The 27,658-nt window shown below is 46.7% G+C and overlaps 1 protein-coding gene across 3 annotated transcripts in view; it reads right to left on the bottom strand.

Moving 5' to 3' along the window:
• DNAJC5G (DnaJ heat shock protein family (Hsp40) member C5 gamma) overlaps nt 1–27,658 on the bottom strand; it is a 410,708-nt gene that overhangs the window by 87,179 nt on the left and 295,871 nt on the right. For all 3 annotated transcript variants that reach the window (XM_069605490.1, XM_069605489.1, XM_069605491.1), the window contains exon 4: nt 17,583–17,736. In XM_069605490.1, coding sequence (XP_069461591.1) covers nt 17,583–17,736 — 154 coding nt within the window. The remainder of the gene's footprint in view (nt 1–17,582; nt 17,737–27,658) is intronic.

The raw sequence follows: 27,658 nt of genomic DNA, 5'->3' as shown, positions 1-27,658 counted from the left end.
ACGTTCGCGGAAAAAACGGAACTGAGGCTACTGGCGTCGTGCGTCCTACTTATCACATCGGATGACGTCGGACGTCGGAGGAGGTCCTCGACGGCGGCGCATCGACGCAGGACGCAGACGCCGAAAAAGTTTCCGAAGCAGCACAGCTGTGGTGATTACTGTCATAGATATGGAATACGTCGGAGGACCCAATCCCCTCGAAAAAGCCCTACTGCAGGCTAAAAAAGACTTACAATAATCGCATTGCGTTGGTAAACACCAAGGAATTATTTAAAATTCTTAAGGAACTCGAGACACCTGCAGCCCCCCCCCTCACTCTTGCCCTAAAGACAGTAACTGGTGCACGAATATACAGTCGGCACTCCTGGTGAAAATTGCCACTCTCCAAACCAAAATCAGAGACAAACAAAAGTCCTTACAGTCAGACCAACCTCTGATCCTGCCCACACCCAGTACCTACCAACCCAACTCCACATTGAAACCATTCACCTTCTCCCCTCTCACCATCCCTGAAATTGAAGGAATCATAAACAACCTCAAACCATCCAATTGCCAAGGTGACGCCTGCCCGGCACCTATCATTAAGGAATCCTCTCACGACCTTGCATCACAGCCTGTATTAACACCTCCTTCAAAACAGGCATAGTCCCCGATAACCTCAAGGATGCATGGGTAATCCCACTACTTAAAAAACCATCCCTCGACCCTAACATTCCGACTAACTTTAGACTGATTACTACGGTCCCTTTCCTGCTTAAGATTCTTGATCGTGCAGCTTACCTGCAGATTCAAGACTACCTCGAGTCCAACAAACTTCTGGGGATAAAGCAATCAGGCTTCCGCCCGAAACACGGCACCGAAACAGCGCTGATTGACCTGAAAACCCAGATGGACTCACTAAAGGACAATGGGAAATTAGCAATACTATTCCTCCTTGACCTCTCTGCGGCATTCAATCTGGTCAATCACCAAATACTTTGCCAACATCTTAAATCTGCGGCCCACTTCTCTGATTCTGCTAACGCCTGGATCCACGCTTTCCTGAGCAACAGATCTATGTGGGTCTTCTCACCTTCAGCATCGGCAGACCCCCTCACCCATTCACTGTGGCATCCCTCAAGGCTCTTGCGTATCGCCCCCACACTGTACAATGTATTCACCAAGCCTCTATTTGATGTGCTCGACTATCTGGGTGTTTACTATACCAACTACGCAGATGACACCCAGATACTAATTTCCCATCACCAGTGACTACACAGCCGACACCAAATCCCTGAATGAGGTTTACCAGGTCATTCAGGCATGGATGGCGCAGCACGAACTCTGCCTTAACGACGATAAAACGGAGATCCTATTGCTAGGATCATCTTATCACCTCAACAAATTAGACCAAACCTACAAGTCCTTCACCATTGACGTCATCAAGGTCTCAAATGATACTAAAATCTACCTGGATTACACCCTCTCCCTGAACAGACAAACACAGTTAGGTCGGCATCGGCTTACACATGTAAACTTATTACCGCCTGCAGACCCTTTCTGAACTCATAACTGCATTACCTTGGCCAGAACACTTATGTGCAAAATCGGCTACTGTACTGCCCTCTACCTAGCGACCAGTCAATGTAACCTCAATAAACTACAAACTATCCAACTATCCAAAACAATGCCATAAGGGCAGCGCTCAACATCCCTAGACGGTCCCACATCACCACTAGATCCGATCTACGCTGGCTCCCGGTAAAACAGAATTGCCTTGAAAACACCAGCTTTGACTCACAAATGCCTGAACAACAATGCCCCACCTTACCCATCATGGCATCTTTCACTTCACACCTCCTCTCGGTCCATCAGATCAGCCCAAACTCACAGTCTAACCATGCCTAGATTCAAACTCCTAAGAGCAGGTGGTGTGAGTTTCCCTGTCCTAGCTTCCAAACTGTGGAACACAATGCCTACATTCATCAGAACTGAAACTTCGTTCTGAACATTCAAGTACAAAGCCAAAGCTTGGTTGCTCACTCCGAACGCATTAGGTTCCCCACGTCAGCCTTGCATCCTCCTGTAACATAACTGCTGTGTATATACGCCTCGCTGCTTCTATCCCATAACCTGTAAATTGGTGTATTCTGTGTATAACTTGTAATTTTGTAAATTGGTAGTCTATGTATATGTTGTTGTAACCTGTTGTATAATATTATGCGCCCGGTTGCCCATGGGCCTGGCTGCGCTTTACATATAAACTAAACTTCAAACTAAACTTCAACTCAATAGACGGAGACTCATATGCCTGTGCAAGCGGTATGGCGGCCTTCAGAGGTTTGGGGGGTCATGCTAATGCAAATTTGGTGGCTCCAGTCAAGTGTTCACAGAAAGGGGATACAGATAATGGGGTGTAGGTATTGAAGTGAACTCACAGGCTGTGGGTGGTAGCCTTTCCTACCCATGCAGTCACTAGGGTCATTTAGGACACTATGGATGAAGCATTAAAGGAACTTTATTCCACGTTGCCTTCTGCCTTTGATCGATTAATTGATACAATTGCGGGTTTCTACCCTCAAGCTAGTTTACAGAGTCCACTCCTTCGGCCCAGATTCCAGTTCCCATCACGCACAAGTGCACATTTAAACCCAACCTGTTTTGGGTGTGCATGGGGGACCTAGCTCCCTCTTGCAGCCACTTTCCCTTAGGAGGAAAAGAGAAATAGAGGAAAATGGGCTGCGCGCTTCCCTCCCCCTCCTGATCCAGTCTTCCCCAGGGGGTTCCTGTCCCTTGAGTAGCGTACATCTCAGATTCCTCTCCTGGGGTGGGGGAGGGTGGGGGAATCTGGTGATTCAGATTCCCCTCCTAAACATTGTAAGAAGAAAGGGGATCCCTCCAAACCCATTCCTGGATAACGATTGCCCAATCTTAGATGACAGGGGTCTTCCTTTCTTTGATCCGTCCCTTATTCAACATCGCAGGTCAGCGGAGTGGCATCACTCTGAATCAGTCCCTGCCTTTTTTTCACCTTTGTCAGGAATCCTTTAACCAGGGAGGACCAGAACAAGCTCTGGTGGGAATGTCCTAGGCCAATCCTGCTCCACAAGCTAGCCCTTACTGCACAGATTAAACAGTCCATGGGCTCCATCAGAGAAGGACAGAAATCCAAAGAAAGGGGTGGACAAAGCCATTAAGGGTTGCAAGGATAGGTTGCTAGATCTTTCAAATAGCGGAGGAGTGTTCCATCAACAGCACTCCTTTAGATGTTCAGGCCCTGAGGGGCTGGATTCAGAGGGGAGTTTGCCTGCTTGGCAAGATACATCTAGCTAAGCTTATTGCTCCCTGCTGCACCCTGAGACAGGCACTATGTAAGATCGGTATCGTGCTGGGTTCTGCTCCCTTGGATGTATTGCTGGGGTGGGAAACACCTTGCAATTCAATAGACTATGGGGGACCAGAAATGTATCATACCTGGATGGATTGTTTAGGGGTGGGAAGTGTTGCATCTGGATGAATCGCGGGGGGTAAGAGATGCGTTGCACTTCGATGGGCTGTTGGGGATGGGGAAATGTATCGCACTTGGATGAAAAGTTGGGGGCAGGGTGTGCGTCGCACTTCGATGACTACCAAGGCTGAGAAATCATTACACTTGGACGAATAGCTTGGGGGCAGAAATTGTGCTGCACCTGGAAGGAATGCTGGGGATGAGGAATGGGTTGCACTTGGATGGATTGCTGAGGGTGCAAAATGCATTTCCACTAACTATTCACACTTTTTGAGCATAGAGGGAGAGCATTGAAGAGGTTGCAGGCTGTCATCTATGAGGGTGAACCACCAACTTCATCCACGCCCTTGCCAACAGCCTGTAATGCCCTCTAAGTCATCCAAGGCCAGGATCATCACCGAAAAAGGTAATCCCTGCCAGGCTTCGCATGAAGATCTATGGCAGCATGTATGTTTAATAATGGCCACTGCTATTTACATTCTTTTTGCACTCCTAATGATGCCCCTTTTGTCCTGCCTGCACCGATTGGCTGCCATTAACATCTATTGGCCAATCGTGGGGAGCTGGCCACCCACTACAGCCCACTCCAAGGCCGTGGCCTGCCTGGCCGTGTCCAATGTGCCGACCACAGCCCTTACTTCCTGCAAGCTGTTTTCCTATGCTTTCTTCAAGGCTCCCTCTAGCCGCAACCTCTTTTTCCAGGTAAGTGTTTTATTTCTAACTGTTGCACTCATTGCCCCTACTTCGTTCTCCCACTGCAGCCCCTTGCACCATGTGTTGTGCCCTGTCAGACTTTGTGCTATCCGCCGCAGCTGCTGAGTGCAGGGAATCCATGCTCTGTCCGCATAGCGCCCTGGTATATTCATTTCAACATGCTGCCAACGCCACCTTCTAATTCCAGTGCCGTACTTGTACTTTTGGTATGCCCCAACTCCAAAGCTACGCTTCTACCTAGTCTCCTGCTCTGCTGCATTGCTTCTTTTCATGCGCAACAGCGCATTACTCAGTTTGACTGATGTTCTATCTTAGCAGCACATGACAAACGTTCTAGCTTGGGTTGTACCCTCCCTTATGGCCTGACCTCAGCTATGAGACCTACTTGTACCTGAATACTCCATGTGGCCCTACACCTTCAGCTGGCCGTAACATATTCTGCATCTTACCCATGTATACCGCAAATGTGATGTTGCCCCCTTTATCATAGGGGAGGCTTTCCAAATCTGTGCACACACTCCAATGTCGCTTCTTACTCTTATTTCCGCGCGTACACACACACACACACACACACACACACACACACACACACACACACACACACACACACACACACACACACACACACACACACACACACACACACACACACACACACACACACACACACACACACACACACACACACACACACACACACACACACACACACACACACACACACACACACACACACACACACACACACACACACACACACACACACACACACACACACACACACACACACACACACACAGTGAGGTGAGGCTTTTCCAGTATGCATTTCATCTACTTGTTCCTGCACTTTTTAAAATTGTTTTTCATTTTTTTTTTGTACCCCTCATCACCCACCGCCCCCGCACTCCCTTCCTCCCCCCCTCGCCCTTTTTCATGTCTCTGCACTTGCACTTTCTAAATCCTCTCACAAACTAGTCAGTGTTCGTTTTCTTCCCTTCTACCCCCTCACTTCACTTACTCTCCTCCCCGCTCCCCTGCTGTTTCAAGACCTTTTAATAACCTTGTTTTTGTAATATACCTTAATCCTCATCCCTATCCCCACCCCTTGTCTTGATGCGCCTTGTAACAATTTGTGCTGTATAGTGAGCATTACAAATAACCAATAAATAAAAACTCACCACTCTGCATATGCAACCTCACACATTAAGCACAACCATACCTCTACCTTAACGCACACTGCACGCACCTCACAACAACAAACATGAACCAAAACGCACACAATCATACCTCACCTACACATGACTGCCACCAACTGAAAACACACCAACACTCAGTGACCGGTTTCTCCGAAACTGAAGCTGCCAACAGGACATGAAAGCTCTCTTGCTCTTCTCCCTCTCAATCCCACTAACAAACCCTGCCAACCCCCTTCCATTGCAGAACTGCCAGAGCACCAAGAAACCACGCATGTGGCAACAGTGAGTGTTACAAGAGCCATTCACATAGCGAAGAGGGAATCGGGACCCAACGCACAGGGGAATCTCTTTGGGGACAGGCACATAAAGGATTTGTTCTCTTATGTCCATACCTTCATGTTCTGAATAAGGTGCAGACAAACAACCCTTAAGTTTTCGCCCTTAAGATTTTTGAAAGGGCCGAAGAGGTCGTGCCCATTCCTCTGGCTGTTTCTCCCAGGATTCGTCCCACCAAATGTAGTATCCACAGAGGTGCACAATTCTGCCTCTGCTCGAGGTGGCCAGCCGGGCTTCTTTCTCCAGAGGAAACTGGTGAGGACGGACCAACTGGGGTTCAAGTAGATCGAGACCAACTACAGGTAATGCCATTCATCTTAAATTTTTCTTCCTCCGACGAGTTGGATGGGGAAGGTTGATCAGGTTTCTGCCAGAGTGGGAGACCCTTTGGGTGCTTCAAGCGGTGCAGGGGTTCCAGATTTTTACTCTTCCCATGTTAGTTGGTGCTTCCTGCTCCACTCTTTCCAAAAGAGCAAGCAAATGTTAAATCGATTTGGAGATTTAAGGTCACATACACAAGAGACAGTGGTTCCTGCCACGTTTACTGCCTCTCAATTCCTCAGCACAATGTTTTTTTGTCCCCAAAACAGAACAGGGTTTTTGGTCCGGTCATAAACCGCAAAGCTTTGAATGCTTTTGTGGTTTATCGTCACTGCAAGATGGAGGGTATCCATCTTTTAAGGGACACTCTTCTGTCTGCAGATTGGATGGTCAAGATAGACCTGAAAGAGGCTTACTCAGTGGTGCCAGTGTTTACGCCCTCAGCAGGAGTTTAATTCAATTCTGGAAGTCTCGTTTGCCCCTCTCCCGTTCGGCCTCTCTTCAGCCCCTTGGTGTTTCACCAAGCTGATGAAACGTGTTACTGCGCATCTGGGATCCAGGATAGTGAGGATCATCGTTCATCTGGACGACATGCTTTTGTTGACCCAGACGTTACACACCCGTCAGCGGTGAGGGTTTGTCATAAATGGGAAAAGGTTAATTGTACAACCTATGCAATGTATCCAATTTCTCGGTTTCAGTATAGACTGACAGCAGTGCATCCTGATGCTTCCAGAGAGCAGGATTGCAATGATACTGAAGGACATCTGCCTTCTCTTTGCGAAGGAGAGTTTATCTCTGACATTTAGCAAGGGTAGTGGGAATATTGTCGGCGTCCATTCAGGCCATTTTTCCAGGCAGCTTCATTACAGGGCTTTGAAGCGTCTGCAGGCCAGGCATCTTCACAGGAATCAGTCATAACCCCAGTTAGTAGACTGGTCTGCCGACGCCAGGGTGGAGCTTCAATGGCAGCCAAGTCAAATGGAGGCCGTGGGATGGAAAAGCGGTCATTGGTCTGGCGGCAGACATTGTCCTAGAGTCAACATAAACAGGTTGGGCTAGGCGAGGGCAGGGGGGAGCAGGGTTAGTGCAGTTGTCCACATGCTGGCAATTGGTCTCCCCGGGAGGAGACCCTTCATAGAAATGCCAGAAGTGGTTAGGGGGATCGTTTGCATCAACGACCAAGGCAAATGTATCCTGTGAACAAACAATGTCTAAGTTGTTTGAGGTACGCGTTACAAGGGTCTGGTAGACCTAGCTAGGGAGTTCTGGCACTCTTGCCTGGACAGGAATATACAGCTGCTAGCAATAATTGCAGGTCACAACAATTCAGTAGCGGACTGGAATTTCAGACACCACCTAGACGGGAGTTATTGGATGTTGGACAGAAGCATTATTGCAAAACTGCTCAATCTGTGGGGTCCCATTCACATAGACCCGTTTGCTTCCCGAAGACTCAATTGTCAGCTCCCCCGGTTGTTCTGCTTTGGCAACGGATGCTTTCCTTCAGGATTGGTCACATGGGGCAGTGCAATGATAGCAAGGGTTCTAGTGGAAGTTTGCAGGCAGCAGGCCTCAAAGGTGTCGGTGACTGCCTTCTGGCCTGCTCAAGCATGGTTTCCAGTGCTGTTTTAGTTGGTGGTAATCTTGCCCCGGCTGCTCCCAATCAATTCTCATCTCTTAACAGATCTCCCGATCGGTTCTTTGGGGGCATTTGTCCCTCACAGCCTGGAGGATTTCAGCTCATCCTGTTGCTTCCAGGGACTTTCGCAGGGCGCTTTATGGATCATCAAGGATTTGTGAGCATCCTCAACCAGATCAGGCTCCTCACGGGTGTGCTGGCGCGCGCGTGGATGAACACACCCATCCTGTTTTTGCATCTCTTATAGGAGGTGGTTCATTTTTTTGCTCGAAAAAGGAAAGGCGTACAGGACTATTCATGGGTTCAGGTCAGCCATTTCTGCAGGGCATATTTTGCTAAAAGGGGTACTCCTAGGTAAAAAACATCTGGTATGCAAAGCTCTTCGATCTATACGCATCATAGTTCCTCCTAAGGCTACGTATTCCGTTTTATGGGGTGCTAATTTGGTATTCAAGTTGTTTCAAGCTTGGCCGGATAAGGGTAATATAACTTTTCAACAGCGATTTGCCAAACTCACTATATTGGTGTGCTTGATTTGGATTTAAAGGGTGTCCGATGTTCGAGCTTTGGATGTGGATATTAAGATGTATTCTCTGGTTGGGGGCGTGGTTTTTGTTACCAGAACTAAATCAGTTTCTTATCCTTCCTCTCAGGAGGATCACAAACTGTTTCTGGTGCAGTGTTTAAAATGAACGGCTTTCATCAGGCCTCGGGGTACCTCTCAGCTGCTTATTTCTCACCGTAAGCCTCATGTCCGTGGCCACCTTAGCTAGATGGCTCAGATGAGCTGTGAAGGAGGCAGGCATTGACATTTCAGTCCAGGGGCCATGGCAGCAAGATCTGCCTTTTTGGGTGGCAGATTGGAAAACCTCTTGAAAGCAGCAGATTTGTCCAAAGAATCAACATTTAAAGCATTTTATCAAACACATTGATCACGTAGCAGTAAATGCGCTGCAATAGCTTTACACGTGCATAATAGGAAGCCTCTGGTCTTCACATAGAATGAATAATCCCCCAATGTGAGAGGGGTGCTTTAGATTCTATTCACGAAATGGTGGTGGGCATGATCCCGCTTGGTTTGTCTGTCTTTTGGCGCATGTTCAGAGGAAGGTGTGCAGAAGCGGCCCACAAGTTCGGCTGGTGGCCCAATCGGGTTCTCATCTGTGGATTTGGCTTCAGGATTGTCCTTTGGAAGGCGGGCACGTTTCGCAGATTCAGACGAAGATGTCACTTTAGAGAAAGACCGTCATTCCTTATTGGGGGGGGGAGGGGGGTAAACGGGCATGCCGTTGCTCCATCTTGGGTTCGGTCCGTGCTGCAGGCGACTGAGGTACTGTGGAACAGTAAAAGAAAAAGATTTACATCGCCTACATCTCAAGCTTTTCCCAAAAACACCTTGTGGTTGCCGGCATTGTGATTATAGCTCACCAATTCTTGTAGCTGGACAAAGCAATTTGGTCTCCATTGAGACAGCTATTAATTACCAGTCTAAGCGTAGTACCGGGATTCAACCTCGTTTTGCTCTGCGTGTCTTGTTTCCCTGGCAAACGCGTTGGGCACGGGCTATCCTCCCTAGCTATGTTAGGGTCTGGTGGGTGGTGGGGGCAGTTTCAGGTGGTGTGGAGTGCATGCTTCTGTTTAGTCATGGCCTTCGGTCCTATTCATGGGCATGTTCTAGAGTAGTTCAGAACTTGCTTAAGGTCATGTTGTGCAGATACATTTGGCAGAACAAGTGAAGTGGTCTTAGTCATGGCTATTTTGCCCACCCAATCTTCTGAGCTGTACTGTGAACTCCTCCTTCAAATGTAGCCTCTTTGGTCTGGTCAGGTCTATGTTCTATAGAGTGGATGTGTGCATGAGCTCTCCTGTTTGCTGCTGGGTGAGGCACGGCTACTTCAAAGCGTGCCATCCTCCCATCACCGGTCACAGTGGGTGACCGCCACTACTTCCGAGGCGTGTGCTCCACAATGTTGCGGCTTCATTTCCACCCCGCCTAACTGCTTTTCTGGGACCTCGCTCTTTAGGTATTTGCGAGCTACATGCAGAGCTAGATTAAGGGACCACCTACTTAAGCTGCGGCAGGTTTCTTGTTGAACATGTCTCGGGAGCATGTGTGAGAACCCTTTACACTTAGGGCTCGCATCGCTTCGAGCATTGGTTTGTTATTGGTACCCCTCACCCCAGAGGGTGCCCAGAGGTCCGGTTTTGAGGTGCTTTGTTACTCTTTCTTTTAATACCTCGGTTACTGTTCCTCCATTTTTATATGTGCATTCTTGTGTGATCGCTGGTGTCGTGCGACTTGCACAATGTCACCGAGTAGGACGCATTGGGGTGTAATGGTCTCGAGTTCGTGTGAGAAGGCGTGCTCAGCTGTCTTCATGCCTTTGGCCTGCTGGTCCTCCATGCATGCTGTTCGAATGTTGGCATCGGAGTGAATGGCAGCTCATGAGACTCTTGCATGGGTAATGATTTGTGCAATGGGAAACGTGAACGTTGGTTAGGCACGACCTGAGTGAGACCGAGGTTGGACTTGTGGGTGTGCGCCCTGTAATCTACCTAGAAGAATAACAGGAACTTTATATACACCACCCCTAAAGCTACTAGTTGTTACTCTCCCTTTGCACTATGGTGTGCCTCAGGGCTCAGTTCATGGCCCCTGCTCTTTTCTCTTTACACCATCCCTCTTCTTTTGGCCTCATCATTTCCATGCGACGATACACAGCTCTTTCCTTCTCCTGGTTTACCCCTTCTATTCACTCGACTCTTACCCCCTTGCTATCCAGTCTTGGATGTCGGCTCACCACCTCCTTTAGATCATGTGGGGCTGATCGGCTTCGCAGAAGTAGTGAAGTGATCTTCGTCATGTATATTCTGCCTGCCCAATCTTCTCTGCTGTACTTTGGGCTCCTCCGAGTGCAGCTTCTTTGTATCGAAGACTGAAGTCCTCTTTTTTCCTGTTACCACTGCCTCCTTCCTGGAGCCCTGCAACTTCTCTCCACGGAATCTCTTCCATTCTCTTCTCATCTGTGCTTGCCCGTTCCAGTAGTTCCTAGATCTTCAATATACGCCAAGTCTTTTCTTTCCTTTACTGTTACCAACATTCTGATCTCTTCTCCCCCCCCACATCTGTTCTTCCCTTTTTTCCCCTTTTTCCCCTTTTTCTTCTTGGGCTCCTTGCTACCCATCTTTCTCCTCGATGTTCCATCTAGCACTCCTCTACATGTCATCTTTTCCCTCTATCCTCATTTCCCCTGCGCATGTACCTGCAATTTAGCAGATTTACAATTCAAAGTTAAACTGCATGTAAGCAAAATCATTGCCTACATCATTTAAGTGGAACGTGCGGTCTGTGGAGTTGGCCGATGGTCTCGTGTGTCTGTGGCCCGTTGGAAGATGCATTGGCTTCCGGTTAACCAGAGAATTCAATTCAGGGCATCCACTGTGTTGTACAAATGCCTAGCTGGCGATGCTCCTGCATAGTCTCGGGAGGATAGCTCGGGGGCAACTTGCTCGCCTTGGAAGGAATACAACACAAGTTGGATCCCGGGTCTGCGCTTAGAAACCTCTGGGTATTAACCGCGTTATAAATAACCTCTCATATCATAGCTCTGTTCTCGACTCAAGAAAACGCCTATCAGACGTTCAAACGACGACTTTGGGAGGGAGGTTATTTTACGAAGTAAGTGGCTACCTTTAGTTTCCTAAACGGCATTGTGTTGCTCTCTGCCGAGCTGTATTCCCTCATTGAGAATATCTTCCCCGGCTCCTAGAATGCTACTCACCTGCCTGTCTCTGGGAGGGTGTGGGCAAAGGTTGTGCGAGGTCATGCAAGCGGAGAGGAGATTGCAAGGCGGCCAGCGAAGGAGGATGTGGTGTGTAAGCCTCAATAAAAAAAAATGACATCAACTGAGTTTGTGCTGTAAGCATTCAACAACTTGGCAATGAGGAAGGGATGCGGTGAATGCAGAGTCGGCCTCTGGCTTGATGGGAACGGAAGGACCCGTAGCAGCCGTCCAGACTGCGCCTAAAAGTCTCCAATGCAGCCGAAAAGTCCTTTTTTCTGTTTGCGAGGCAATGGCGCACTCTATTTTCCACAATTTTTCACAAGTTATTTGTGTAGCAGAGAAATCAATTTGGCTGCAGTTCCAGCGACTGACAGCAGAGGGTGCTGCTGCTTTCTTTGTTTCAAATGATCTAGTAAGCTGCCGCTTGCTCGCCCACGTCAGACCTAAAAGTCGTCTCTCTCGTTGGAACATTATTTGGTTTATTCACAATCTCGCCTCTGCTGGCGACCTCGACCCATTTCATTCATGCAACTTCACTGCCATCTAGTGGTCATAATTTGATTACACTGCTGTGCAAAGCGAGAAGTTTATGGACTGACTGTTTAATTAAAGGCATTTCCTTCACTTTCATATCCATGTTTAAATACTTATGGGCAGATGTGGGGGCTGATTTTTTGGGGAAATTAAGTGCAAGTATAGGAGGTTGAGATTTAAGTAAGTGCTAATTTCAAGACGACTTTTAGGACAGGTGCCATTTGAGTAGGTGATGCAAAGGCTCCAGCAGACCTACTTTGCTTGTTCGGCTAACAAAGTCTTAATTTGCTTTATTTGCCCAAACCTGCTCATTCTAAAAAGTGTATATAAATGAATGTGGACGTATGCGTAATCACATGGGATGCTGTGAGGAAAAAGCATGCAGCCATAAAGCACGCTTTGGCTAGGTTGACGTTTACAGGCTGTCAAATGAAGAAATAATTTAAAGAAGCCAAGACTACTAGTTTATTTCACAGCAAATACAATCTAGCTATTGGTCGTTAGAATACCAACTTCAGGCATTTAGAACATGAAGGCAAACTTTACAGTTTAAACATTCGGCTTAATAAACCTTACTCACAGTAGACTTCGCATGCAAGCCAGTACGCCGTGTTTAGGCGCAGGTCCCTCTTCGGCACACCCTGTAGGCTTCAGCCAGCAGGGTCCCGTGGCCAGTGCACCTGAATGGAGCGAACTGCATAAATATGTCCGCCAAAGCACCGACAAATGCAGTACTTCGGATGTCATTTAAGCAAGCACTAGCAGCTCAGTACACGGGCGTTTCATGCACAAATAGGTTGCTATATTACTTGAGCATAGAGCGTGCAGTTAAACTAAAGCTCTGTAATGAGCTGCTACCTTATATACGTCTTGCCGAAGCGATGGTTCACCAAGAAGGCAGTCTTCAGAGTAAATAACCCGATGGACGTGGAATGCATGGGTTTCAGAAACTGTCCCAGCAACAGGATCAAAAAGCACAAACCTTGATCCGGTGAACCCAAACAAGCGCAAAGCCGCCAAATAGCCTTTGTCCGTGCCTATCTGTAGGCCTAAAGAGGCCCAATAAGGTAGACATGCCGTCACCATGGGGGTGGGACACGAGATGGGGTCCACACTGCGATCCCTACAACATACCTCGAGCCTTCCCCACCTGCACATGTAAAGGGACCTAGTGAAGGGTGTACATGCAGCCAGTAAAACCCCAAGCATCTCTTCAGAGAGGTCCCAGTCATATCCCAACCTCTCGAGCTGCGCATGCAGATTGAAAGTCTCGAGCTTAGAGTGGAGCACCTGACCTTTCGACTGGGATCGGAGGTCCATCCTCTGAGGAAGCCAGCGAAGTGGGCAGATTGTCATTTCCAGAAGGTCTGGGTACCACATTCTTCTTGCCCAGTCCGGGGCGATCCAACTTAATGGTGGCCCGTAATCCACAGGATGAAAGGTATCAAGAGTAATGCGTAAGGAGGTCAACAACCCGCTCCATCAGGAAAAGTCTCCTAATGCCCACCTAGCAGGGAACTCCCTTGAGCATAACTGCTTACATTTCCTGTTTGCCCTCATGGCAAACCGATCCTCAGACAGAGTTCCCCACTAGGTGACGATTCCCACAATAACCCCCAGGTAAACTTCCCTACACTTTCACCCTGCTCAAAGCATCCGCCAACTCCTTCTCTGCTCCTTCCATATGGACTGTAGAAGCAGAAAATCTGTTCTCCAGGAGCCAGAACCATAGTTGCATGGCCTCAGTGCACAGGGGCAGAGACCACACACCTCATTGCTTGTTGAGGTAAGGCATGGCCAATGGGTTGTCAGTCAGAATAAGGACATGCTTCCTTCCCCCTGAGGGATGACGCAAAATCCATAAGGGCTAGCAGGATTGCTTGCAACTCCAGCCTGTTGATGCGCCAACGGGTTCCACTGGAGACCAAATACTGCAGATCCCCACAGTGAGCACCCCAGCCAGTTAGGTATGCATCTCTGGCCACCTTTGCTTCAGGATACGGTGGCCAAAAGGGTTCCCCTGCCATCATGCTCTCCCTGTTGGCGCTCCATAAGAGGTTGTTGGCCACCTGCTTCGATACTCGGAGGATGTCCGTCATGTTTTCAAAGACCTGGGACCATTGATCCCTCAATAGCCATTGAAAGGACTGCATCTGCAGTCTGGCCTCACCAGAAGAATGCAGGAGGCCATGAGACCAAAGAGGCAGAGGGCGGAAGCCAATGGAAGTCTGTTGTGGTTCTAGAAAAGTGTGAACAACTGCCTGATACTGGTGACTCTTTCGGGAGTCCGGGGCAGGGGGAAAAGGGCCATCTTCCACCCCTCCCACCCCAACATATCCAGGATGGTATTCCACGAAAATACTGTATTTACAATCCTGCATCACCCAAAGTCCCGCATTTTGGGACTACAAAAATTTCATTCAAAATACTGAATTATGGGAGTGGGGGTTGCAGGGTTGTCCCCCGCTCCCTAAAGCTCAGTTAAGGGCAGCTCCTAAGGTGGGTCAGAGTGCAAGTTATATACGTTTTAATAGGGAACGTCACTTCATATGCTTATGTCCTATGCCCCTTCATGTTCAATGCATGGCAAAATCCATTTCCATGCAAAGATTTGGTATTTTGTAACTAAATGAGTTTTTGATCATAGTGAGAAGAGAAGGGGTTCAAGATTGGAGTAGTCTTGAGGGCTTTGTACAGTGGAAGGAAACTTCCACCAGTGTTTTTCTCTCTGCCTCTCTCCCCTTCCTGTCTCCTCCACTTTGACTAGAGCAAAGCACTTTGGGTGTAGTCAGAAGGGCAAAGTTCACTTATTTCAACAGGGATTGGACCACTAAGGCAGGCTACCTTTAGTCCAATCGCCTGCAGGCTTTTTCCTTTAAAAGAAGGTCTCTCACCTCTTTCTTGATTCACTCTTGAACATAAACCTGAGGAAGAGTTCAGTTGACTGTTGGGAGAATTGATCTCTCCTAAGTCCTCTACCAGTGAGGTGAAGACTGAGTGTCCAAGACACTGTCCCCCAACTGTCCCCAAGGAACATTGGGGATGGCCTATTGCTGCGACAAGACCTACCACTCTGCCAGCCAAAACATTACCCAGGTCCTCACCACGTTGTAGGACTCCTGCAGTTGTGGACCAGCCACCCTAATACCTGGGAGAACAAGAACCGAGATCAAACCTTGGCACTCATGGGAACCAGAGGACCAAAAGCCAGGAAACCTGCATTCCTACCATCAAACCAATTTCAGCCATGATTCAACCTCGTTCGACACCTTCGAACTCTCAGGATGTTCCGGGGCTGCTGATGGCACTCGCCCTCGCGTGTTTTCCAATCTGTTTGCCGCCAAGAGCGCTATAGGCCTAGACTCGAACTACATGCTCATAATCCCATCTGCTTCCTTCGAACGGCTGCTCAAACTGCCAGCACCTTCGCTGAATTTGGTCATCGCCAGTCGAACTGACCCAGATGTCCCATTGAACGCTGCATCGAGCAGCTTGCACCAAACTAGGTCTCCAGTATCCTGCATCAGCGGCATCAAGACAACAGTCGAACTGGCCCTTGTGGCCCTTACAAGCCACAGCTTCTCAAGCACTTGATTGGACCATTCCAACAGAACCACCATCCAGTCTCCACCCTTTTCAGTCAAACCAACTGTTGGACCAACCCTGGTGGCCCTAACAATTTGCCATTTTCAAGCATAGTGTTAAAAAAGCAGCAAGCCCTTTTTTGAACCCAGCTTGACACTGCTCCCTGGCCAGAACATGAGTGCTGCTCCCGAACCGCTAAACTGAATCCTCAAACCAGTTCACCGTTGAACTGCACCCGCTGAAAGTGGCTTTTCCCCGGCTCGAACCAGAAGAACTACCAGATCAACAGACCCTGGATGCATCTTCAGACCATGACCCTCGAACACTGTACTCTAGCTGTTCATCTTGAACTGCGAATTCAGTCGTTAGACACCTCATTACCGAACCAAAACTGATGGGCCCAACAATCCGCTCTTTGAACCACACCAAACTGCAGCTCGAGACATGCTCCCCGTCTGGAACAATGTCGCCGACCCAGTAAGTCCAATTCAAACTGCTTGAACAGCACCCCCAACAACCTGGTTGGCACCATAGAACCTAAGGCACTATTGACTCTATCCCTTGGTCGAGTCTAGGCCCTAGAGACTGGTTAGGTGCCTAAATCCCTGATCTACAAGAACAGTGTGGTTTTCACATACCTGATGTCCCCGATTACCCAGAGTGCTGCATTGTTGCACCTGTGCTTATTCTCTGCTCCTTGCCGCAGGGATGTGTATTGTTTGTCCATTTAGTTATTTTGCCGATGGTGTGCTTTATTGAAGTATATCTATATTTATAAAATCTTGATTGGACATTCCCATTATTTTGAACTGTTATTTGCTGTTTGAGTCACTACTAAATCACAGTCACACCCCTCTTAAGCGTGCAGCCTTCCCTCGGCCCACATTACCAGAAAAGGCGAAGGAAGTATCTCTTACTTGTGTTTTTTTTACCAGATTGGGTTGGCTCGGCTCTTGGTTTGTAGCACTGCGAGGGATGAATGGGCATGTCGGCCCCTACTCCTCCTTTTACTTCTGCAAGGTGGAATCCAATGCGTCAGATGATAAATATGCTCCGCCTCTTCCGAATTCTCTCTGAAAGGAGCCCAATCCTCCGGGGCAGAAGAGGGAACTGTCTGGTCTGTCCCTAGGACGGTGTCCTCAGTCGTGATGGAGAAAGCCTTTGCAATTCAGAAGGACCGCTTTGGATAAAAGTGCTATATAAATACTGTAATAAATAAGTGAGCCTTTGGGATGCTCGCTTTTCATTCACTGCCGGTACCTGGACAGGGAATGTGAACACAATACAAAGTCTCATGAAGGTTAGGAAAGTGGCCAATGAGGTCACCAGGTGTAAAAGGACCGTGGGGAACGCACAATCTTCGACTCCTGGAAGATTCCCCCAATCCTGGGAAAATAAATTGGCATGGACTCAGAAGAGAAATTAGGCTTACTACATTTATTGAAAGAAAGACCTGAACATTTCTAGGAAGAAAGCCCTCCAGCGATGCAGTTTGCTCCGGATAGCCTCCCAGAAATGAGGGCAGGTGGCGATATATGCTGGCTCTCTGGTTCAGTAGCAATGACAAGCACTAGCGGTGATCAAGTACACACATGTGGCCGCTGAAACCGGACAGCTGCGGTATAAAGAAAAATCCAAAAAACAAAAAAGGTAAGTCCTTGGAATAAAGAGTGAGTGTGTATTCCGGTTATGAGGGTAGACACAAGATGCAGAGGCCCGCTTCAGGTAACGGAATAATGGGTAACAGAATAACATTATAACATTGTGTATATCACACGTATTGGCTGCACACTTTACCCTACACACAACGCAGTCTACCTGTTAAAGCTTTGAAGACAAATAAACCATGGTCCTAGAATGGCAACAATTGAAAAAATGTTCTTTAAGTTACCAGCTGAACAGCACACCATGGTAATGAACAATGTGTAGAATGGAAAGCATAATCCATCTATGCATGCAAGGGCAGTGTGGCAGGGACTCACCTTGTTCCTCGGCTCTGATCTGTGCTTCCAGGTCCTCTGGGTTGACATATTTGTAAGACTCATCTTCATCCGGAGCTTTGCATCGACCACAACAGAAGCAACAGCAGCAACAGCAGCAGCAGCCGGTAATGATGGTACAGCACACAAGCAGAGACTAGAACAAAGAAACGCAGTGTGAGAAGACAGGTGCACACAGTGTCACATCTCGGGGCATGAGTAGAAAAGGGTGAAGGAGATCTTCACTAGATCCAACCATATATTGCTCTTCATGTGGAAGTCAGATTTGCGACTTACTAAGTTCCACAGAGACCGCACCGATGCCCACGAGCGGGTTGACACCAGCTCATCACCTTTTTATTTTGAATGCTCGATGCACTTACACACCATCCCCAGTCTTAATAGTGACGAGAACAGCTTTGCATGATCATGAAAGAATTGATGCCTTGGAAATGGTATATTGGAGGGTATATCCTATAGTTTACACCAACATCTCTGCATTGGGTAAGAGAAAGAGTGCCCTGCCTAAAAGGCTCACATGCAGAGGTGCTGCTAATGGGTCGTTACATCACTCCAACTTCCATTTGCACCACCACTGGGTGCACCCTCTCTCCAGAGCCCCAAGCTAAAAACACAAGCATCTTGATCTTCCCTTTGCACCCCCATCAATGATGTAGCGAAGGGACTGAACTACCGGATGAACACCCTCAAGAAGTCATTGCCTCTCCCGAGATCATAGTGAAAGGTACCTGCAAGTTTACCTACAGCAGGGATATTGTAAGATACTGTACACCGATTTATTAAGAACTGAAATTCAGAAGCTAAAAAGGCTGCGAAATAAGACAGCAGGACTGTGCATCAACCGCATGACAAACCACATAATCACTCCATATAAAAACCCTTGTGGAAGACCATCCTCTGGCTTGTTAACGGCCATTAAAATCCTAAAAAGGTACATCCATCTGAGTTGGGGGCATGTCCAAATAATCATGATGTTGGTAAAGGTTACGAATCATAATGTTGGCTATGCTTTACTCGATGTATATTGGAATCCCGTTGCTATAGAGGACAGTGTTTTTTTCAAAGATCTAATTACTCTACTAGATATGGTTGCTCTGGCTAATACAGTGTCTAGAGATAGCTGGGGATTTTAATATCAGTGCCCTGGATACAAATCCCTCACCTGATGGGGAAGAGCATGCCGTTGGAACATGTTAATTAAATCCCATAATCTGCACATGTTAAACTGTATGTTTAAAGAGGATATACCTCCACGGGCAACTTGGCACAGTGGTGTCAAGAAGTCAATAATTGATTACATTTATGTGAATAATATCCCATTGTCTCAAAGAGTTTTGCGGTCATTGATTCTAAGCGAAGTGATCACAACATCTTGTCAATGAAATGGTGGCACAGGGATCAAAGTTTCACTGGTGGTGAAATTGATCGAGGTGGCTGTTTCTCAATCCTGGGCTGAATCGACTGATGGTCGGAGGATGCATTGCAACACTTCAATCAATATCGGGCAAACTTAATGAATCAGAATATTAGTGCTGAAGTCTAGGCATAGAGTATAGCAACACAATGCAATTATTCCAGCACTCAACAAATTACCAAAATAAATTAAAACACCAACATGGTTACAATCAGGAGGTAAAATAAGAAAAGCCTTATATCGTGCTGAACTGAGGCAAGTTGCAAGGCATCCTCATGACCTCGAGATCCTTCTCTCAGGAAAAATTATAACATAGTATACAAATTGGGTAAAAAGTTTTCGTTCACAGATGTACCAGAATGATGGTGCCATTATGTTGAACACCTTGGCAACAAAGAATACTGCCAAAATGTGGAACATCATTGATGAAGGAGCTGGGGGTTCACACATTGTACTCCAGTCTAATGCGGTCACTGAACAAACATGGATACAATATTTCAGATTTATATTCTGTACCCCAAGGCAACAAAAGTCTGGAATCCTTGAAATTGGAACCTTGTTTTCATCTCACCTGCATAATATGAAGACATTATTACTCATTAAAACCACCTCTAATTCGAAAGCGTCAGGACCAGATGGCCTGTCAAATTAAACCTTAAAATCTCATCCCGACCTGTGGGCATCCATATTGCATACTATTTTCTCAGCTATTAATGCTGCATAGGCATTACCGAAAACTTGGACCCATTCAATCACCATACCAATTTACAAGAAGGGCGATCGGCAAGCCCCAAGCAGCTATCGTCCAATCTCGCTCTTGGACGTTCCAAGTAAGATTTTTGGTAGACTGTTTTTAAAGGAATTGAAATGTGGATCTCACAACAGCAGTTAAGAGATCCTTATCAATCTGGTTTTGTTCCTGGCTTGGGGACAGTTCCAAACATCTTATGTTTAAACCTGATTAAAATGCAATGCACACCCCGAGGACAGGTTCTTTATTTAGCATTCATTGATTTTCAGGCAGCGTTCGATTCAATGGATCGCATACTGCTTTATAACAAACTTAAAAAACACAACTGCCCGAACTCCCTATTAGCATTACTTATGCTACTCCATCTAGAAACGACAATGCAAGTGCGACTGACCCTTTGAGGGCACCCTCTCGGCACCAATTGATATCAAGAGAGGGATAAAACAGGGGTGCTTGCTGGTGTTCTGCTTGTTCAATTTTTTCATACTTGATATGGGAGGGATCTTTGGCAACACCCTCGGCGACCCCCCCAAAACTGGGAACCACAAAATTCGATATCCATTATATGCAGATTATCGGCTTTTGTTATCTCACACTCCATCTGGGTTGCAAAATATGTTACACAAACTTAATGATTATACTTAAGAAAACAACCTGATAATAAACACAAGTAAATCGCAGATTGTAGTCTGCAATAATACTCCTAAGCGAAGGACAAAGAATTACACATGGTTACTTCAGGACTTCAGGACAAGGTCGTGTTTAATGGTTGATCAATATAAATATCTAGGGGTCACCTTTACAAATGTCAACACTCAAATACTGCCCAAGTGGGAATTGAAATGCAAATTACAAGCCCTTATTTCACAGGCGAAATTACTCTCCTTTAGATTTGGCAAATTCTCTCTGAAACATATATTATCCCTTTTTCAGATGAAAGTAGCACCTATACTGTTATATGGAGTAGAGACAGGATCTCCAAGAAATCGTGAATACTGGGACAAAAGTGAGGCTCAATTTTGGAAACATGTTTTGCAACTGCCTAACTGCACTCCTTTGCTAATGATCCGATTCGAGTTAGGCTCACTCTCCTTGTACTCGCAAGCATCGTGGAAAAAGTGCGCTCTACTGCGCAAATGTTTATTGGGCCTAAACACACAACATAATGAGCATAGTTGCGCACCATCTTCTGTCAACCATAAGTGGCTTTTCCATTAAGTGGTGCAATTTCCTAATCTGTGTCCTGGCCGATGCCTCAAACATTGAATTGTTAATCTCCAATCCTGAGATCCTGAGCGAGCTAAAAAAAAAAAAAATCTCTGAACACGATTGGATAAATAATCTAGCTGCTTGTAAAACCATTTTGATGCCTCACTCTTTGGCACAAAAAGGCACAGAATTATGGCAGAATGCTTAGTTAAATGGCCCTCATCGTGAATTCGAAGGCAAGACATGCGATTCAGTTGAATCTATGGCACACACGAGAAGTGCTATATAGAAGGAAACAAAGTCTGCTAAATCAAAACCTGTCGCTATTGCCAAAATGTACGACAAAGAATCTATACAACATTTAATAGTATCATGTCCTAGCCTGAATTTGGTTCGTAAAAAGGTACTCCAACATGTTTTCAATTTACATTGTGATCTAGAAGAAGCAGAAATGTGGCAGTACATCTTCGAGCCCAAGACTGGCTGTAAAAGTTGCTATAGTACACTTTCTTGAAATAACAGTCCCTGATTTTGAGTCACAAAAAGGCAATCCTTAAACAAAACTCCATAGGAATCATAAAGGCTGATTGCAAAGCTGTACGCAGGGCAACATATGAGCCTGGAGTTGGAATGAGATCTGTTTATTCGTTTTTGTGCAAATGATGCTTATTCAAGAATTTTAGCTTTGTAATGTAGTATATTTATCAGATGTGTTTGTTTATTGCACATTATGATAAAAAAGTTTGGTCATTTTATTTTATATATTATGACTTTTAAAGATTTGAAAAGTTGATATCAACTAGCCAAATAAAAAAATTAAAAAAGAAACGCCCTCCAGTTGAAGCCAGCGGAGCGAAGGAAAAACTCAAAGCACAGTGTAAAATACAGACTGTCTTCATGTGACGGGCCCACAATATCAGACTGCATTCACTAAATTAAAGATTTCCAAGAGAACGGACACTGAATCGAATGGGTACCAAGCGTTGTAGAAGTCTTGACAGTTCCCAAGTTGAAATCTGACCACAAGAAGAGTCAAAATCTTCCTTTTCAGACAATTGCCCATTTTTAATAGGACAATACAATATTACTTTCCTCCCTTTCTAAACATGCCCCACACTCTGTTACATGGTCAGTTCCTCAACCCTGCAAATGATTGCTTATATATCAACTTAGTTTAGAGCAACAGCATAACAATACAAGTGATACAGTCAACACACAAAGAGTCAAGTCAAACTACACCAAATCAACAGGACCCTGCCCTTGGACAGAGGACAACAAAGCAACCATATGGATGGCAGCTGCACATTACCAAACTTCCAAATAAATACTAGCCCAGAGGAGCCTGGTTGGCCCGATCGCAAAATGTAGCAGGGGCTACTTTGGGTTGCCAAAGCCAACTGGTGCCATACAAACATACCTAACTGACATGTACTCTGAGAATGTGTATAAAGGAGAGCTAGGACATATCTAGAAGACATTTAAAGCCCAATGGGTTCTACATGGAAGCTCCACCTGTGAAACGCTGAGCACCATGACCTAGTTACTCCGATGTAGCTCCTGAACACTAGTGTATATAAGATGGTGTGATAGAGCAGACAGACTGGACACTATACTGTTCTAGAACTGTTTTTATTAACTCCTTTTTGGTTTCATAACAGTAACATTTAACAGATTTGGCGATCTTTGGTTTTCAGTTCGTTTGGTCAACTTCCTTATTCTGGATAATTCCACATCAAATCTTGGTAGCAGAAACAAGAGTCTCTATATTATCGAACTGCTGAATCCTTGGCTTCTATAGGCTTTGCTTGGATCGATTGATCTGTCTGTCAATCTCCTCTAGTGACTTAAACAGTCTTGACAGTCTACATTTGATTCCTGGGCTTCACCCTCTCTAATATACAACTGTCCCTTTAAGGCCTTCTCTTCGTCTAATATGTAATTCAGTGTTCACTCTGCTATTTCCTTCCCTTATGAATCGACAGTCACACTTTCCATCTCATGTAGAAGCTTGACTACGTTATTCCAGGCTCTCAGACATCCGTCACGTAAATCTCTCACCTTGCTAGATTACTTTTGGCTTCTTATCAGCTCCTCCGTGAACAGCATACCTTCCGATATCCCTCCGCCGGCTCTGATCCTCGCTCGTACGATCTCCGCGGTCTCCTTTGAAGCTCCTGGGGGCTCGTCTCCTCGTTGACAGGCTAGCTCCGCCCTCAGAAAGGTGGGGGCTCCGATCAGCGCGGCCCTTCGCAGCCGCTCTCTCCCAGCTGATAGGAGCACACGAGGCAGACTCAACTTCAGCGGGAGCGGCGTACAATGTATCCTCCCCCTCACAGCTGGTCGGTTAACTTCTGGAGCTCCGCACACACAAATTCCACATCGGAGACTCGGCCAGAGCTGCTTCTGCCTTCAGCCTCCCGACGTTACACAGACCATATCTCCAGTAGAGTGAACATCCGTGGTTTTCACGACACGGTCTTCCCCCTTATCTTACAGCTTTTCTCTTCAACTTTGTACAGTATTCTTCACGAGACGTTCAACCGGAACGTACCTCGTCTTAACACGAGACTGGATTAATTAATAGGCCCACTCAAACTGGCTCTTCTTCCAACAGGGCCTTTTCTTCCTCGCCTCGCTCCAACGCCTAGCAATTCAAAACAAAACCTCAATAAGTTCAGTATTCAAGCAAAGGACCTTTACTCCCCTCTCACTCATTGGGGTGCTAGCTTGTCAGTGAAAGAGGAAGGCCCTCCCTTCAAGACCCCTTTATGACATTTCTGCAGCTCAGCAGCTCAGTCTTCCTGGAAGCATAGGGACTTGACACTGTTTCACTATTCAATTGACTGAGATGCCCGCATCTCCTCCGGCTCATTACAGGTGCCCAAGAGCTGCTTTTAGCTACTGCTAGTCAAATCCTTACATTCAACCCTGTAAATAACTTGTACAGGAAGAGGATCATTGCCATGCCCACACAGAGCTTGCGACCATCTTGCACGGATTTACTTTTGTCCGAATCTGAGGGTAAAGGCAGATGCCAGGAGCAGAGCAGGCGTCCAGTGAGGACATGTACCCACAGAACAGCAAATGTAGCATCGCATTTTAAAGGCTCAATATGCTTTAGAACGTGACCAGCCTCTCACTTTTGCCACAGTTTCTATCTAGATATGGTGAGCAAGATATAGCCACTACTACACCAAGAGCCAAGGTTTCTGAAATGCTACAACCATTGCCATAATAACTGGTGCAGACCATTTCTCAAACAGAACATGTCTTGTGTGACTCAGTTTGTAGGGTAAGTCAACTGCAAGCACTATATGCGATTTACCATTCAAAGTGCTACATAAACAACATCCAAAGACAACATCCAAATTTCTTATCAAAAGGTAAGAATGGCATTTTGTTTAAATCAACAATTGTCCGATTCAAACAGATCACGCAATCCACAATTCGATAATCAGAATGACAATAGTTCAATATGACATCTTTGGTTGCCTTTTATGGTATCCACTGATTAATTGCAGGACGTTGTCCGAGCACGCCCCATAACACCCTCGGTAGAGGAAAGTGGGACCTCAGTGGGAGAGACTCCCCCTGTGGGGACAAGAACTCGTTTCTGTGAGGAACTCCCTAAAGATCCTCCTGAAATTACCTCTTCAGCCATACCGTATGAGGGAGGGTGAGATTGGCAAGTGGAAGGAGAGGGGTACACCTGGGAAGACCCATGGCTACGTAACAAGGGGAGGAGACTGGGAACTTGTACAAACCCTTTAGTTACAAAACGGCTTTTGAGTTGATCCAAGTTTTGGACGGGCAGCTGGAAATAGTGGCATAGTCAGAGAGCCAGAGGTTCTAATAATCATTCTGATCAGCTACGTGGCAGGGACCGCACAACGTACAGGTACCTGGGCTACGCAATGCAAGAAGATACGAAGTATGAGATATCAGAAGAGGAAAATGAGTCCGAACAAAATAGAAGCCAAGCTTGACAAAGCGAAAAGCTAGCAACGTTATCCCTAAGTCAGCTAAAGAGGAACACGTAAAACTTGGGGGCTGGGGAGAATGGTCATGAGACTATTCATACTCGTCCCAGTCAAGATGAGGAACATGTTACCTACCTGTAACTCTTGTTCTCTAGCATGGGTCTTGCACAGATTTACATGCTATGAATGTTACCCCGTCAGGATGGGAATCCTGGGTAAAATGAAGCACTGTGTTGACGCTTGTATAGCCTATTGCCGTCACTTTGGGTCATATTGCTCCAACTAATGGCACTAGTCCTCCTTGGCTGTACCCCTGGTGGCCACCTTCAGATTTGGTTGCGCACAAAGTGACAGTAAGGACCCAAGAAGAGCTGCAGAGGGGAGGGAGGGTTTACATGTGAATCCATGTAAGACCCATGCTGGAGAACAAGAGTTACAGGTAAGTAGCTTGTTCCTTTTCCAGCATGGATTCACATGCTGTGAATAGGATTACACAGCAATACATAAACACCACCACAGGATGTGGCAAGGCTCAAAAGCAGCAAGAGGACTTACTCGCCTCAAGAAAACTGGTTGCGAAACACTGCTTGTCCGACATGGGACTCCTCCCTGGAATCGCAGTCGACCGAATTTCATAAAGGTGTGAGCAGACCTCCACGTAGCAGCCCTGCCAATAGGGAGAGGGAGAAGAGAACAGAGAGGAACACGGTTGTAGATGCGATTGCTCTGGTGGAATAGGCTTGCCTGCCTGGCAACGGCCTGTTGGCAAGCTGATGGCAATGCATGATGCAGCCGGAGAGCCATCTGGTGATGAGGACGCTTTAGTTTGTGAACTTAAATCCTTCCCATGACCTACCGGTCCAAACAGTTAAGTCTTACGAAAGTCCTTTGTGAGTAAAACAGAATTTCAAGGCATGCGCCGCGTCCAGCGAATGCAACGATCTTCCAGCAAGCAGAGGAGGGTTTGCAAAGAAACCCGGCAACACCAAAGGCTCGTTTCAATGTAAGTCTGACTGGACCTGGGCATAAAGGAAGGAGGAGTCCTTACAACCACTTCGCTGGGTGGAATGTCAAATACAGGGACTTGCAATAGAGAGCTTGTACCTCACCAACCCTCCTGGACGAGGATATGGCCAAAAGGAAAGCGATTTTCCAAGGAAGGAACTTCAAGGACGCCTGATGCATATGCCACAACAGCAGCCCCATAAGCTTGGAGAGTACCACACTAAGCTCCCATGCAGGAGCCGTCACTGGTGGAAAAGCCCTTGAGAGGCTCTTGAACTCTTTGAAGAGTCTGTGCAACCACAGTGAGAGCTTGCACGACGTCCAGGTGTACTTGGAGATGGAAGTCAGATGTACCTTGATTGATGCATGTGCAAGAGGCAAGCGGGAGCAAGTGATATGATAGGTTATTTATAACGCGCTTAATACACAGAGGTTTCTAAGCGCGGACCCAGGGATCGAACCTGTGTTGCTTCGTGTCATCTTGTTTCCAAGTCGAGCACGCTGCCACTGAGCTATCCTCCTGGGACTAAGTAAGGACCGACATCCCAGGCGCATTGCATCATTGGATGCGACAAGGCTCGGAGCAGGACCATACGGCTGGGTTCTTCTCTCTAGCCATGTGGTCAAGAGGTTGCGCTCTGTATGGCTTCTGGAAAATGCATTAGAAGTCCCGGAACACGACTGTTGCAAGAACGGCTTATCCCTAAATAAGCGCTGATTAAATAATGCATCACTATGTACTGTAAATTTGTTGATTTTATGTAACTGTTCGCTAATGTAACCATGTCTAAGTTGCGCCCTGATGCCTCCGGGCCTGATGGTGCGCGTTACAAATAAAACAAATACAAATATACAAAAGATATCAGTACAGAACCAAGGAACCCACACGCGGCGAAGTAACAGAAGTGCAATAAAGCAGTAAAAACTGTAGAAACTGGTTAAAGAAGTCATAAAGAGCTATTGAAAATCAATTATTGAATAGAACTTTGTGAAAAGCAAGAACCCAGGAGAATGAGTCATTCTACTGCCTTTATTTGTTAATGTGTAATAAAAGAGTGTCCTCCATGGACCTGCCACATAACCAAGAAGCCAACCCAATTGCAGTGTTTTTTGCTTTAAAACCTCCAGCATGGATATCGGTCAAGATGAGGAGCCTGTGGTAAATACACTCCTGAAAGCAAATTAAGCTTAAGTTGCACTAAAACAGAAACTAGACCATGTAACTAAAAGGAGGTCACAGTACATTTAAAACAAATGCCAGCGTTTTGAGTTGCACTGAAGACTAGGCGTGCCTGTGCAAGGCCGGCATAAGGAAGGGTCGCCTGTGTGGCTGCAGGCCCGTTTCTTGACCTGGGTGAAGAGGGCGGCAGCCCGGAGTGCATTTGCCCCAGGGGGCAAAATCTGCCTGAGGCGCAAACTTTCACTCTTGGGTGCGATTGCCTTGGTGGGGGGGCAGAGGAGCGGAGGACACGATTGACCTGGAGCGAGTAGCAGAAACATGTGCTGCCTCTGCCTCTTCTGACCCACGTAATGTTACGCAAGTCTGAAAGGCTCTCTGAGCCCGGGCCACCATTTTTTGAAGTGTCGCAACAAAATCCTTTGCGTTGGTTTACGGAACCCGCCACTTCAGTCCTCCAGCCCCAAGGATGTTCCTTTGAGCCAGTAAGTTTGTGCTTGATAAATGATAAAGTTTGAGAGG

Source organism: Ambystoma mexicanum, chromosome 4p, assembly GCF_040938575.1.
Source record: "Ambystoma mexicanum isolate Mex_15411 chromosome 4p, UKY_AmexF1_1, whole genome shotgun sequence".
Lineage (NCBI taxonomy): Eukaryota > Metazoa > Chordata > Amphibia > Caudata > Ambystomatidae > Ambystoma > Ambystoma mexicanum.
This window is presented reverse-complemented; position numbering and strand designations above follow the sequence as displayed.